The sequence below is a fragment of the Podarcis liolepis genome (genome assembly GCF_965112155.1).
Source record: "Podarcis liolepis genome assembly, chromosome: 6".
In the NCBI taxonomy this organism is placed as follows: Eukaryota; Metazoa; Chordata; class Lepidosauria; order Squamata; family Lacertidae; genus Podarcis; species Podarcis liolepis.
The window spans coordinates 63,510,019-63,525,616 of record NC_139559.1 but is presented as its reverse complement, the minus strand read 5'-3'; the positions used below and the strand labels follow the sequence as shown (position 1 = coordinate 63,525,616).

Sequence of the window (15,598 nt, the reverse complement as noted above, 5' to 3'; positions counted from 1 at the left end):
AATACTTCCCCCTTTGTGAATACTAAAAATAAATCATGAAGGAATTTGTAAGCCATACTGTCTTTTGTTTAGTAGTAGTTTCATCATTAACAACGGATACTAATTAACGGACAATGACTGGCTTGAGGGGGAAAAGACATTTTTGAGTTTCAAGGGTACTGTTTTTTATATAAGACTCATACATTTAATGAATCCAGTTCTGCTTGCCCAAGTACATTTCCAGAGTAATGTATAATCTGCCCATACTTGTAAATAACAAACAGAAAACAAAAATATCATATGCCTCTTGGGTACCTTCTTTAAAAAGGAAACTGATGTTGTAAAAAAGAGTCTTGAACTTTCCATTGTTCAAGGGACAGCACAGAATAATGTTTTTTATTTCTTTGAAAGCTTAGAAAAATAAATAAAGTTCTGCTCCTTAAATGTTAAGTTCCTTCTCTGAGGCAATTACCACAGCTAAAAGCAGACCAACAAGATTCTTATGGCTAGCCTTAACTAAGCATGAGGGGCAGGCACGGGACAAGCAAACTGTCAGTCAAATTTCTCCAAGTATCTTGTCAGCTTCCTTTATTATAACCTACAGAATGAATAAAAGCTGAAATAAGATGCTTCATTATTAACAATTTTGGATTTGTGCCTGCAATATATCAACTGAAATGTGTTATACGAGTGCTATTTCTCTTTCTACTTCTGCCATTTCGTTTCATTATTTTGAAAGCCTTGTGTGTTGCTGTCAAGTTGAGACTTAAATTCAATGGTAGCATGGCTTGAGCTAGGCATTTCTTTGCCTTAAATAATTAATATGGGGTTTATACTCCATTTGTCATTTATAATTGCAAAATGGTTTGGTAACTGCTTTCCCCTCGGCTTACAACCTTTTGAACCTTCTAACCATTTTTATGTTATAGAAATTCAGTAACACTATGGAACAGCCTTACATAAGGCATGCATCTAAGTAATAACTACCACTATACTAATGCAACCAAATGCTGGTCTTGCTCTTTGAAATGGGATATAGAATCAGTGCCATGGATGAGGCAGTAATGAGCATGCATAGGTATGGATTCAGGGATCTCAAGACTTCATGGGAAGATGATCACGATCGCACAGGTGTGGGGATAGTTCACATGACATTCTATGACAGCTGGCTTCTGCTGGAGGCAGAAAGCAACGTGGAAGTTGCTGAAAGTAAGTAAGTTTCTCTCATACTTATGTGTGTAGAAGAAATAACATACTGTTGAATGGTGAGATGTTGGCAGCAGTAGTGATGACAAAGTGTGAAAATAACAAGAAAACAATGCCCAACCTGGTGTAATCTAATAAATCATGCAGAGAGGGAGCTTCAGCCCAAGAAAAGAGAAGAGGCAGTAAGGGAACACCTAGCTACTTTAAATGAATTTAAATCTCCGGGGTCTGATGAAATACATCTGAGGATACTAAAAGAACTTGCAGATGTAATATCAGAGCCTCTGTCTATAATCTTTGAGAATTCTTTGAGAATAGGTGAGGTCCCTGGGGACGGGAGGCAGGCAAATGTGGTCCCCAACTTTAAAAAGGGGGAAACCCAGGCAACTACCAACTAGTCAGCTTGACACTGATGCAAGGAAAGGTGTACACTCAAAAAAGGATGCTGTGATTACTAAGAACTAGCACATCTTTCTCAAAAACAAGTCATACCAGCCTAATCTTATTTCCATTTTTGAAAGAGTTTCAAGCTCAGTGGATCAGGGAGATGTAATGTATCTTGATTTCAATCCCACATCAGGTAGAGAAGGATATTAGGAGGCAAAGAGTTTGTTAAAAATTGACATTAACACATAAGCACACACACAGCCAGGAGCTACTCAGAAAGTTTGCTTATCTGTAACTGTAGTTCTTCAATGAGTGATCTGTGCAGAGACATACAGGTTATGTGCCAGTGCAGACTTGTTTTTCAGATTTCTTGAACTTGGTTAGTGTTTTGGCAGGCTGCTTACCCCAGAGTGTGCACACTCAAAAGGGCATGGCCCCCACTTTCCTGCTCAATTCCTAATGGACTGTGCGCAGCGGCTATACAAAAAAAGTGAGCAAGAGCAGGCTATATGAATAGCAAACTAACTTACCAAAGGCTGGGGAGCTGCCTAGAAAGCTCTGGGTTCAGCACAGCCATTCCAGAGGAGCATCCGTTCTGGATCAAACATCAAGTCTGTAGTACCAGATGAACATAGAAAGCTGATGTAGTAACCCTTTGAGATGAAGCAATAGTAACCAGGAAAGGTAGCTTAAATATTAAGTGCCATAATCAAAAGTAGTAAGAAGCTCAGAGCAAATGGGTTAGCCCTGAGTTGAAGCAAAATAACTGAAAAACTGAATTTGGACTGCAAGCTGTTCAGTACTATGGTCAGCCATAGATGAAAACATAAGAATATTCTTTCTTGCCCATGCTAAAGATAAGAATGTATATTGATGGAAAGTGCTCTGATGAATTCAGGCCAGTGCATTAATACCAAACAGGAATTCCCCACATTTACACAGAGTTCCAAGATGTCAAGAAGACTCAGCATTGTGGCAAGATAGTTGGCCAATTGGTCTGAAGTTGGAGTGGTCAAGCTTGCTCCATCTTCCATGTAACAGCCCTTCAAATATTTTAAGATGGCTATCTTATCTCTCAGAATTCTCTTATCCATGGGCTAAACATATCCAGCTCCCTCAACTGCTCCTCAGAAGGCTTGGTTTCCAGACCCTTCATCTTCTTAATCACCCTCCTCTGCACACGTTTCAGGGGATGCAATGGATCAATGAATGCAAGGAAGGAATGTCAAATGAATGTACCTACCTCTTGAAATTTCAGACAGAGATTCCCCAGCTCCCCTAAGAACATTTAGCACAATCTTTGATGTCTGGGTACTTGTTCCACTGCTGCCATTTAGATGAGTATCAATACCTCTAAAGGAGGAGAGGTGGGGATAAAGTGAAAGACTCTGTCTTGAGGAAGAAAGTCAAACACTAGCAGCCACTGGCCAGTAATGAGGGAAGACCACACAACAACAAAAAACACCCTTAGCTACTTGCTAAACACTGGCAAAATGATGAAGAGAAAGTCGAAGCTGATATCTGGAAGAGTCTGATGTTTTATGTCACTTGAATGACTTCCCAACTGAAAAGCTTTTCTTCACAGAGTACAAAGAGGTCTGCTGGGAAGCCTCTGTAGCTAGGGAGGTAGGATGACCGGAAGAGGTCCTGTGCCAAAGCAAACCTTGACCAAAGCAAAACTTGTATACTGTTGTGCTGTCAAATCCATATCACAAGCTGTCTTGCAGAGTTTTTGTCCTCTATCCAAGGCATCAACTGCCTTTTCCAAAAAAAAGGCCTAAGCCATGGTAAGTTTTGAACCATAGTTCTAGCATCCTATGTCAGTCCAGAGAAGTGCACCTAAGCATGTCCATGGATGCGCTTGTCAATGTTTCTGACATACAGTCAGGAGTATGGATTTGCTGTTTGCTTCCTGTTACAAAACTGAGACGTGTTCACCTCCACTGTTTGGAAGATAACCAGAAAAGGAGGATGCCTTGTCCCACAAAAAATGTTGATATTGAGATATGCACACCATGTAGCTGGCAATGAACAATGACAGTGCCACTATGAAACACAGTTTACTGTCTATGATCGCCTGTGTCCTATTCTCCATTATCTGTATGTGCAGTATGAGATGCAATATGTAAGTTTCACCAATGACCAAGTAAGGTGAAGGATGCTTGAAGAGGAATTCTCAATCCTTTTCTTAGATCTGATAAAGCAGAGGTGTGGAACCTTCTTCAGCCCACTTTATGGGGCAACTTTGCAGGAAAATCCAGCTTTAGAGCCATTCAGCAAAAATGTTGAGAGCGATGCCACAAGACATATGAGTAAACCAAACAAAATTTAAACACACAATGTAAAAAGAGAATAAATACAAAGTAAAATCACAAGAAGAGAAGAAAGAATAAGTGGCAATCATCTATTTATTTTGCCATGTGAGGATGAAGAAATAGCCAGGAGAAATCTTTTCATTATGTTGCAGCTGTACCTGTAGAAAAGAAAATGACTGGGAAGGCAGGAGCCAAATACCCTTGAGAATGCGCACCAAAGAGTGGCGTGGGTGATGGCATGTCTAGTTCTAGATTTTTAAAAAATGATGTATTTGGAAGTGCAGATCCCATATATTTGTGACTGCACAGATACTAAGAGAAACTTATAATTATAATAAATTTAAAAGGAGGTCACAGAGAAAGCAGATTGCTTCCCACAATTCAATGATTGGAACACACACACACACACACACACCCCCCCGGAATATCGCACATATGAAAGAGTGATCCATTCTTAGAAACTTACTGGTTTTCCAAAACACAATAATCACAACAGAATTCAATAAAAATACAACAGAGTCTGCAACAGAATATTTTTGGACTCCTTATATATGCATTATATATTAATCTTGAGCTACTTAAGTCAGTAGAGCCTATGTACTCATTAGTATAAGATGGCACAAGCATCAAAATATCCATATGGAAAAATAAACATATTACAAAATTATATACTAGGCATTCTTTAAATTAGTGAAAATAGTCTCACTTTAATGGTACACTACAAATGACATATTTGATTTGCAGTTTGATCCAACACCAGAATAAAGTGATACCAAAATTATTATTTTTGATGAAGATGTATGCAATAGAACAATTGCTAAAGGTAAAACCGACAAGGAGCTTCTTCACATTTCACCTTGAAGCTCATCAGTTTCATCTCCCATGCGATGGCCACTAAACAAATTACACAACATCAGACATTGGTTTGCCAATTAGTTTCTACTTGACAGGAGGAGGAATTCAATGTAGCACTATGGCAATCATCCCATCAGCTCAAGCTTTTCAACTTGCTGGATTGAACAATCTCCTCTTTTCCCCTGTGTGCTGTTCTGGGGATCTCCTGGCCTCCCTTCTCCAGCAAATTTCAATGAAAGGGTGTGCAATAGGGAGGAAGCCCCAGTGTGCTAGCAGGCACCCTTATACTTGCTTTTACTAGAGAGACTTGTTAGCTGAATCCTGCCCAGGAAATTGCAGAGAATCTTGGCTCTCTGGTTTAGTGCACCTGAATGATGCAGATATTTTAAGCATCCATTTGCTGCGTTCACACTTTATCATTTTAGTACGTACATTTAATTCTCAGGTATAACCATTCTCTGGAGAGGCACCTCAAATCACAATGGCCTATTTAGCCAGAGGCAAGGACTGTATATTCCAATAATATATTGCAGTTAGTGTCTATCTGGGGGGAAATGTCATAAAACTGAAGTCCCTTCTTGAGAGCAGCCTCTTGCTACTTTCTCTCTGGTAATGGACTGGAAGCATAGTTGAAGAAAATATGTCATATCCCATTTCTGATATGCTTCCCAACATACAGAGGCACTTGTGCAGGGTTGCAGGAGGGCGGAAAAGGTCCCTTAGAAGACATCTGAAATGCTGTTCACATTTCAGTTTTGACTAGTACCATTTAGTTATTGTGCAGGTAGTTCAAACCTGATTTAGTTTGTCATTTCTATTTGTTAATTTTTTTAACATGGGTCCATTTGCTACTGGGAATTCTACAATTTTTAAAAATAAAAGTTGTTCATATCATTTGACCTATAACCAGCTTACAGTTCTCTATGTTAATGACATGCACCCACTGCAATAGCTATATGAACTCCATTCCTGTCTTTAAATATAAAAACTGCTACACTTTATATTCACATACACATCTAACATTCTCAATATTGGAACTCACACTTCAAATGGTGCCAATGAAAGTGTACACCAATCAGTAAAAAAACCCAAAAACATACATGTGAACACATCTACAGATGCACATAACTAATGAATCATATCTCTGTTGCAATACTATATATAAATTTCTATCAAGATACTATGACTAATACAAACTAAAAAATAGAGCCTATTTAAAATTTTATAAACAGAGTGCAGTTTCTGTACAGAAGATCATCCAAACATAAGAACATAAATCAACAACATAATTAAATCATAAGTTACTTTAGAGATATAGGAAAACATCTAAAAGTCACTCCTGTGTTGGAAAACAACAACATCAAAAGGACTTATCCCTCTGTCTCTGCACAAATCAGAGCTATTTTAGACAGTCTAGAATAGTGTTGAGAATAAACTTGAGTGACTTTGGCTTCTTTTCTCCATCGTCCATGTCTTACTGAAAGGAGATGCATATATTCCCTGAGGGAGATATACCTTCTCCTGATTCAGAGGCACAATGCATTTCCCCCACCAGCCCTATGGCAAACAGGATATGCATTTATGTTTCCTTCAAATAAGACTGGAAACATTTGATTAAACAGCACAAATCACTCATGCTTCTTCCCCGGAATGTCTGAAGTGTCCTTTCAGACACATGCCTGCGCCTGACTTGGAAGTAAGCATTAGCAGAAGACCTTCTGATATTCTGCCATTAATGATTGTTATTAATTGGCTATGAGAAAAAAGGTATTTTCAGAAGCAATTTTAAGTGACAGGACTAAAGGCTTTAATAGAAACTTAACATCTTACCTATAGTTTTCCTACATTTAAACTAACACAACTTTAAATTTGTTGGTTCTGTTAATGATTATACTACTATTATTTCAGTGGCTGCGTTGGCTACATTACAAATTGGTAATATTGATCTTCAAAATGTATGGCTGTGAATTGATAAAATTCCTGGGAATTGGCCCAGTGTATGTCTAAGCAGAAGTTCAAGCATGGGCAGATTCTCTTCTCATGACCATGCAAAGAAAATGTGAATATGCTAAAACACAGCAAACATTTGCATAAAGGTCAATATAGTAAAAGGCAGCCTTCATCAGCATGTAGTATCCCCAAACTGTTTTGGTTTCATAGTATAGTGTGGGAGAACTACCTCAACACAGTCTATTCGTGCTGATGCTCCTGATGCTGCCATTTCAGGTGCTCGAAAAGCTGCTGCCTTCACATCCTCTGCTGTTGGTGCCATTGTACTCTCCCAGGCGATGGGGCAAGGGGCACACTCTGGATCTTCAAATGCTAAGATGAGAAAAATCAATTTCAATGCCCAAAAGATGGAACTGCTGGAGTAGAAGAGGTGTCTAAAGCTACCAAATGGCTTATGGCACTTAAGAGAGCACTAACTTATAACATTAGGAAATAATTTGAAATTAAATTTTCTGCACTTCTTACTTAATCAACTTAAAATTAATTTGGAGAGTGATGAAAATATATTTTGGTGTCTCCTGCTTGATTAAAGTCATTGAGGCCCAAGTTCAAGGGCAAAGAAAGGAGAAAAATAGTATTCCTTGCAGGGAAATGTTTTCTGAATACCTCAACTTAGTGAAAATATTCTTCCAAATATTGTATAATATCATTCAGTCATGAAGGAAAGTAACCTAGAGCATTAAAGTAAAATCTTAGTTTTTAGCCCAGACCCTTATATATAATGTTTGATTTTGTGACTTCACCACTATGTGATTAACATGTGGCTAAATCTTCCTTATGAATGAACCCTTACATGGTGAAATCTATTATCTAAACTGAAAGGGATGCCCAAGGAAAACTTAAATTCTTCCTAATACTTTAAATATCAGATTTCATCATAAAGAAATATTAAGCAAATAAGTTCTAAATACAAACATTACAAGAACAGGGATTCTACTATTAGACAAGTCTAATGTGTGAAAACATGTTAGGCATATTTTCCTCCGCTTGTCCCATCGCCTACAGGAAGTTTATTTGAGACCCTTATCTTTTTCACTTGCCCACAATGAGTATCAATAGCATAGTAAACAGGTGAATATTCACTTGCATATTCTCATAGCCATACCATTTCATTCTGTCTATCACAGCACTATCCTATACAGTACAAGTCCACTTGGAAATACTATTGAGTTGGTATAGAGTTGACGTCCTTCTTAATTTTCTCCCTTTTTTTGAACTCATGCTCTATCTTTATTAATGCACATCTAGTTTTAATTAAACTCATACAGGAAACTATTTTGTATAGCACATGTGAAACTCATTCTGTTTTGTTTTTGTTTTTTTAAAAATTACACATTGTCAAAAACACCTAACCAGTGATCATGACTTGAGCCTGTGTTTGGGGTAGTTGACCTGACAGAAGCCACACATATACTTGTTACATCCGAACAGATTTACAGTACTGTGCTGTACATCGGGCTGCCATTGCCCTCAAAGACTATTCAAAAACAGGATTCTGCTGCTAAAGCTCCCGACTCTTGCTAAATGTCAGGATCAGGTCACCCACTTGCAGTACTACCTGTGCAGGCCATCAGCCCATTTCTGAACACAATTCAAAATGCTGGTTCCCTTTAAAAGCCACAAGTGTATTGGACCAAATTACCCAAATAACTACTTTTCCCTATGCATGTCTGTTCACTCTCTGAAATAATATCTGTTCTTACAAATGGAAAAACCTAAATACAAAAAGATTAAATGACTGTAGCCAGGAAGTATGAATTTCAGGAGCAGAAACCAAGAATCCAGAATGAATGTCCTTCTCTATTAACATAATATTGTCATAATGGTGCATAAAGTAGAAGCTGAGAGAACATGCTACGGAAATAGAGACAAGGTGGTTCTCCTCATAATTGACTAAAGACAAAGCTAATATGACCTTAAAATTATTCTGAGAAAATGTCAAACACTGCAGTATAAAATTGCAATTACATAATTTCTGTAATATTATCCAAGTGATTCATCTATGCAAGTGCTAAACCTTCATGATTCCTTGAAGGGAACCTTGCCATCTGCATTGTCAAAGGTTTTACACTTCTTGCTTGTGATTCTTTTTCTTTGTTTTTGTAGTTAGGTGCCCTTTTCATTCAAATTTCAGTTTCTCCTTCCTACGCCAGGAAGAACTGCACTATCTTGGTGAAAAGCTGTCAGGAGATCCATTTCAGCAACGGGTGGGGCTGGACCAGAAAGTGGTTGGCATAGCAGATGTGACTCTTACTTTTGCAGGCTGGATCAACTGTGGGGGGTTACCCCACTGCCAGCAGGGAAAAGAAAAATGTTTTCTTTCTGTAGAGTTTTGGATTTGATATCCCGCTTTATCACTACCCGAAGGAGTCTCAAAGCGGCTAACATTCTCCTTTCCCTTCCTCCCCCACAACAAACACTCTGTGAGGTGAGTGGGGCTGAGAGACTTCAAAGAAGTGTGACTAGCCCAAGGTCACCCAGCAGCTGCATGTGGAGGAGCGGAGACGCGAACCCGGTTCCCCAGATTACGAGTCTACTGCTCTTAACCACTACACCACACTGGCTCTCACCACACTGTACCGCTTCAGTACATCCCCCCCCCACTGCCACCACACACACCACAGTTATTCTCACCTATCCTTCACTTTAACACACGCACCCCAAGAAACAAACAATATTCACCTTTCCATTGGTCATTTAAATCTGCTCATGGAAATAGGCAGAACGGAATACAACACTGTCACTTCTTCAGCTTGCCGACATTTGGATCCTTACCATTCAGATTATCTGCTTTAGACATACAGTGCTTCTTCTTTATAGCATCAGCAGAAAGGTGAGCAGAACACTTCCAAAGTGTTACCAAATATCACAGAAATACTGTTATACTTTGGGTGCTGTTATAATGAGAGTCGTAAATAGAGGGCTTGAAGAAGGTCAGGTGGTGCCTAAATGAAGGCGTGTGAATACCAGGGAATGTACAGAGATCCTGGTAGCCTGTAGGTTCACCATCCCTTTCCTAAGTGTTAGATTAATGGTCCTACATTGCATTAATCATCAAAATCTCTTTTAGTGATGTCCAATTTCTTGCAAATTCATTTTTAGTCAGTTTAATGTGCACAAAGATAGTCAGTTCTCATTAAATGTTTAAGAAACTGGCTTTAATCTTACTAAAATTACTGAATTTAAAAAGAATCCTAAATTCAAATAACCTGGCAAAAGTGGTATGTGCATTTGGCTACAGCACTCAGAGTTGCTACCTTTTTATTGTTACACTAGCAGCTGTAAATAACATCCAACAAAATAGATTTGCTATCGGCAAGGATTTCTGCTTGTGCAACAAACATCCTCTCCCTCTCCTCTCTCTGAGCACTCTGACGTCCTCTTGAAATCTGCTCCAGATTTTGGAAGATATGGGGGTGCACAAGGAGAGGGAGAGAAGTTCCTTTGAATAGCCAAAAGTCCTTGCAGTAATGGATCTATTTACGTGGATAGCACCCAATAATCATAATAAATCATCAACAGGTAAACCTTTTCCCAACACACATTTAACTAGCAAGCAAGCTATGCCACTGGTTCCACATCCATACGACATAGGATTAATTATAATATATCATAATTTTTTAATTCTTTTTGTTCACACTGCCTATTAATATATTGGCAACAACATATTGATGGTAAAATGCCAGAGTACAAAATCTTCTGCAAGAGTATTAAATCCCAATACTGATTTTTATTTCAACAGGAAATATCAAGGTCATCATTCTGGACAGAAATACCGTATTTTTCGCTCTATAACACGCACCCGACCATAACACGCACGTAGTTTTTAGAAGAGGAAAACAAGAAAAAAAATATTCTAAACGAAACAGTGGATGTATGATTTTTGTGGTTCATGCTGTGGCCACAGACATGTGATCTGACAGTGAGTTTGGAGTAGCCCAATGCAAAAATCCTGAGGGTCCATGTGGATCCATGCTTTGTAACTACGTTTTTGCACCACTGCGGCCCCAGGCAACAGTGGGTGCGTGATTTTTTTGGTGCAAGATGTAGCCATGGACATGCTATGTGATCTGATGGTGAATTTGGGGTGACCCAGTGCAAAAATCCTGAGGATCCATGTGGATCTGTGCTTTGTAACCACGTTTTAAGTGGGGAGGGAAGGAAAAGCACTCAAGGGACAAGGAGCACGCGTAGGGTGTGTGGAGAAGGATGCTGCTAATAATGAAGAAGAGGAGGGGTATAAGGGGAGAAGGCTCCTCTCCTCTCCCGCTTTGCTCCTTTAAAGCAAGCAGGCTCTGCTTTTCTCCCTCCTCCCCGCTCATCCCCAGCTTAGCGAGCTGAAAAACTTTGCTGCTATGTAGCGAGTTGAGTGGGGAGGAGAGAGGGACAAAGAGCCTGCTTGCTTTAAAGGAACCAACCAGACAGGAGCCGCTTACACTCATGTAAGCGGCTCCTCTCCTCTCCCGCTTTGCTCCTTTAAAGAAGCAGGCTCTCTTTCCCTCTCTCCTCCCCACTCAGCGGCTCTTCTCCCGCTTTGCTGTTTCAAAGCGAGCCACAGAGGAGGGAAGGAAGCAGAACCATGGATCCTCTGCTCACAATTGCAGCAGATCCCCCCACCATCCGTAGGCATTCGCTCCATAACATGCACAGACATTTCCCCTTACTTTCTAGGAGGAAAAAAGTGAGTGTTATGGTGCGAAAAATACGGTATTTGCAGTTTCCACTGTGCAAGATCATGTAGAATAAAGAAGTTACACTAAATGAGAAATAGAATTCATAATTGTACTTCTCTGCTTTTTAAAAGTTCAACTGTGCATGAAATTACTCAAATCTGTCAAGCGGTAGAAAACTACTCGCTGAGCTGCAGCTAGATACACTAATAAATGATTTGTTATTTAATTTCTCTGATCTTAAAATATATTGCATTACTTTTCATTTTCTATCTATTGCCAATCGATTAGAATTATGTCATGGTAAACAATTCCCAATAAACTACATTTGGCCTTTGGCTAATTAACAACTGATACCCTTTTAAATGTGTTGTGGGAGGGGAGGGGGTTATTGGTTTGTATTTGTTCTTATTTTTAGTATGTATTTTGAAGTTTTTATCTTGTATTTTTAAGTTGTCATCTGCCCTGAGATCTACAGATGAAGGGTGGTATACTAATTTTAATAATAACAACAAATGTTGAATAAAACTAAATTAAATTTGTCAGATAAAAGAAGTTATTCCATCTAAACATTTACATCAATTATATCTGTGAAAAATACTTCAGTAAAATATAGGTAAAAGGGGGTAAAGAAAAAATAATTTTAACACATTCATACCACATCTGAATACACACTAGATCTCTACTGCTGGCCATTCTTTTTTAATCTATGTAAGAACAACATGTGTCATCAAGGCTTTCTCTCAATATTTTTACTACAGCAATGAAGCCTACTTTTGTTAAGTTTGTTAAGGAAATGATTTGCCCAGATTGCTACGTAAGCTACAGAGACAAAAATGTGAGCACCCAATCTGTACATATAGCCTCCTTCTGTGACTAACAATATTCTCCTATGGCAAGCAGCCCTATAGAAGGTTCTGCTTCATATCAGAAGTAGTGTATCACTGTGAGGTGTAAGATGAACAATATTTTCACACACATTGATGTATATATTTTCTCAAATGTTAGTGAATAACAAATGTCTTCACAACTGACAATGAAGGTAAAATAAGTAATCAATTTCCAGGACTCCCAAGATATGTTAAAATGCTGCTTTCTCCTAATCAGACTTTAGTCTAGATCAGGGTGACCTGAAATGACGGACAAAATAATGTTCATTTCACAAGTAGAATCCAAGAGGACTCAGTTGCATTTTAATTTATCAGTGATGACAGGACATTGTCTTCTACCATACCCAGAGGCATCAAGATAGTTTAGGGTGCAAAAAAGCTCTGTTCTTCACCTCCTTGTTCCCCAGCCTGCGGAGGTTACCTTCCTCTGTTTAATGATAGTGGCTTTTTAGCTCCCTCTTCCAGTGGATATCTGAAGGATCCCTTCAAAGGGTCCCCTTTATTGTGGGTGGGGACTTAGGGTGAAACACAATGAGCTGATGCCAGAAATATTATCTCAAGCACATACAGTAGTGATTTCCCCACATGGACAGCTTGTGTTATGGATCCAGGCCAGTGCATTTTTTCAAATGCATGTAAAGAATTCTTAAAAGTTGTTAAAACTGCTGACAGTCCATAGAGAACCATCAGACAGTTGAGGATTAGTTCAGTTGAAATGCAGTTAATCTTATTTAGAAAATCAAAAGGATATTCATGTCCTAAAACTTTCAGTTTGAAGTGGCAGTTTCATTAAAATTTGAAGCTTTGATAAACTATAAATATTCAGAGCAGGAGTTTTACCAGAAGAAACACAGACCTTGGAAAGTAGATTATGGAGTTTCCAACTGAGAGCTTGCAAGGCTAAAGTGGATGATAGAATAATTAAAGCCTATATTGTCTTAACACAAAGCGGAATCTTAAGACTGTGTATTGTAACCTGTGAAATAAATATCTGATCAGTTCTATTAGCAGAAAAAATGAATAAAGACTGTGATATATTCGTTAGTAATGTCTCAACATGAGATTATTCTAGTAATAGAAATGCACTGAATGCAAAATACCTGTGAATAGTGTAAGCGCTTTGTATTCTGCAAGTTTATTGTCACAGGAATGTTGGAAGCTGCCTTCTACCAAACCAGCCCACTGGTGACTGAGTAGTTTCTGTCCATCTTCTCTGCTTCACCAGTTATAAAAATCTCTAGCAGTAAATCCCTCTTTTGTCTCCAAAGAGAGGACACAAATAAAATCAAGCTACTCTTTCACAGAAAGCACAGGGCAGAGAGGGAAGGGTGATTCTTGTTTCAATATTCTTGCTTTTCTCTCTCTCAGAAGCCACACCTGGAGGCAGAAAACTTAAGGTCTAACCTCCATGGTAGAGGGGTGGGGGAATTTTTGCATAGCCCCAAGCTTTTTGCTGTTTTTAATGCGCAGTATGTAATTCCCTTCATCAGTTCCTCCCTCAGTCCCTAGTGGTGTGTGAATGCATGAAAGAGCAGAGAGGCGGGACTTTTGCAGATACATGACATTTCCTTGACTGAGGTAAGAAGGGAAAATCCCCCCTTTTGCTTCTACTGTAAGATTAGTATGAAAGAAATAGGTGAGAGAAATTAATGCAAGAACTTGCAAAGGGAAACTATTTCTTTGATAGGACAGGAGAGAGAATTATGGAGGCTTCTGTTGAAATTGCAAGCTATCCTAAACAGTTTTGTTGTGATTTTTTTTGGAACTTTATATTTATGTTTGTAGCATTTAAATTATTTTAAATTTAAGAGGAGAGTGCCAGCACAATTATATACATGACTACTCAGATGTAATTCCCATAGGGTTCAATAGGGCTCATAGATATGTCTGTATAAATGCAACTCTAAATGTATTAAACATTTATATATGAAATTATTTCAGGGGGATGGGCCTGCAACAGCAATTACAACAAAACAAGCTGCTTAACAGAGTGGCTGTAGTTGGTGGCTCTTGGAGTTTTAGTAAAACACAAAGTAGATCCCAGGCACACAAGCTTGAAGTCTGCCCTCCTCTAATTTAGTATTTTAAAATGTACATTAAAGACACCACTAGTTATATACCCGCAAGCTGCTGCCATCACCACCTCAAAGGGCTTGAACCTGGGAGACCTGAATTCAAAACCTCCCTCAGCCATGAAGCTCACAATATGACACTGGGGTAATTGCTACAATTTAATTTCAGTGGATGATGTATGCTGCCTGCAATCCTTGTCCACTTTCATGAGAATAAGTTGAATTAAGATCCTTCCTTAGTTGAACCGGGGGAGGGGGAAGCCACAGAGTGGTTAACTTAGTAGTACCTCCTCCTCATAAGCATGGGGACCTAAACCCCACCCACAGGACCTCCTAGATGTCCCAACAAGTGTAGGTTCTACCAGCCTCCAATGGTTGCTGCACCTCAAACAGAATGTTACAGAACTGGAGCAGGTTAAGAAAATGGCAACCAAAATGATAATGTGGCTCTATGAGAAAGGGTTTGGAAATTTCGGGGGGGGGGAGGGAAGGGGGGACATGATAGCACTGTATAAGATTATGCATGAAATGCAGAAAATGGAAATCAGTAAGATTTATCTCTCCCTGAATATACTAGAATCCAAGGACATCCAATGCAGCTGAATGTTGTAAGAGGCAAGACAGACACAAGTACTTCAGACAGAGTACAGACAATGTATAGGTGTATAGATTGTAATGTTTATAAAGGAATGGCCACCAACTTGGATGTTTTAAAAGGTGGGTAGACAAATTCATGGAGGTTATCAATGGTTATTAGGCTGTGTACTACCAGAGAGAGTATGCTTCTGAATACCAGTTGCTGGGGAGGTCTGTTGTGTCTGTATCGCTTGCAGACTTCTCATAGCAATCTGGTTGGCCAGTGTGAGAACAGCATGGCAGTCTGATCTAGCAGGGCTCTTCTTATAGTCTTAACTCCTAATCAAGTATTGTGTCTCATTTCAAAGGAAATTCAACCTTGAGTAGTATTAACATAACACTGGCGATTAAGAGATGTCATGTTATAGTGAAAAATGTCCTAGCCAATCTAATTTATATTTAATTAAAAATGTTATAGGAAATGAATTAATCTGAGATGTCAACAGGCAGGAAATTGAATGGAAATTGAGAACATGTATAACTAATTTTGGATTATTATTTTTCTAAACATTTTGTTAAACAGTACAGGCATTTCAGCAGTGAAGCAGAACCCTGTATCAGTTAGACCTAAAAAATAA

The 15,598-nt window shown here is 38.8% G+C and overlaps 1 protein-coding gene across 21 annotated transcripts in view; it reads right to left on the bottom strand.

Annotated features, from left to right (window-relative positions):
* The window catches only part of LRRC7 (leucine rich repeat containing 7), a 197,191-nt gene that overhangs the window by 86,093 nt on the left and 95,500 nt on the right, over positions 1–15,598 (bottom strand). Inside the window, exon 1 of one of the 21 annotated variants that reach the window (XM_083510421.1) lies at positions 6,922–7,058. The exons of 19 other annotated variants lie outside the window; for them this stretch is intronic. Coding sequence is in view for 1 of the 2 variants with exons in the window: in XM_083510424.1 (XP_083366550.1) it covers positions 7,058–7,064 (7 nt within the window). In the remaining variant the exon portion in view is untranslated. Of the gene's footprint in view, positions 1–6,921; positions 7,065–15,598 lie in introns of those variants that run through there. One more of the 21 variants, XM_083510424.1, reaches the window with a different exon arrangement.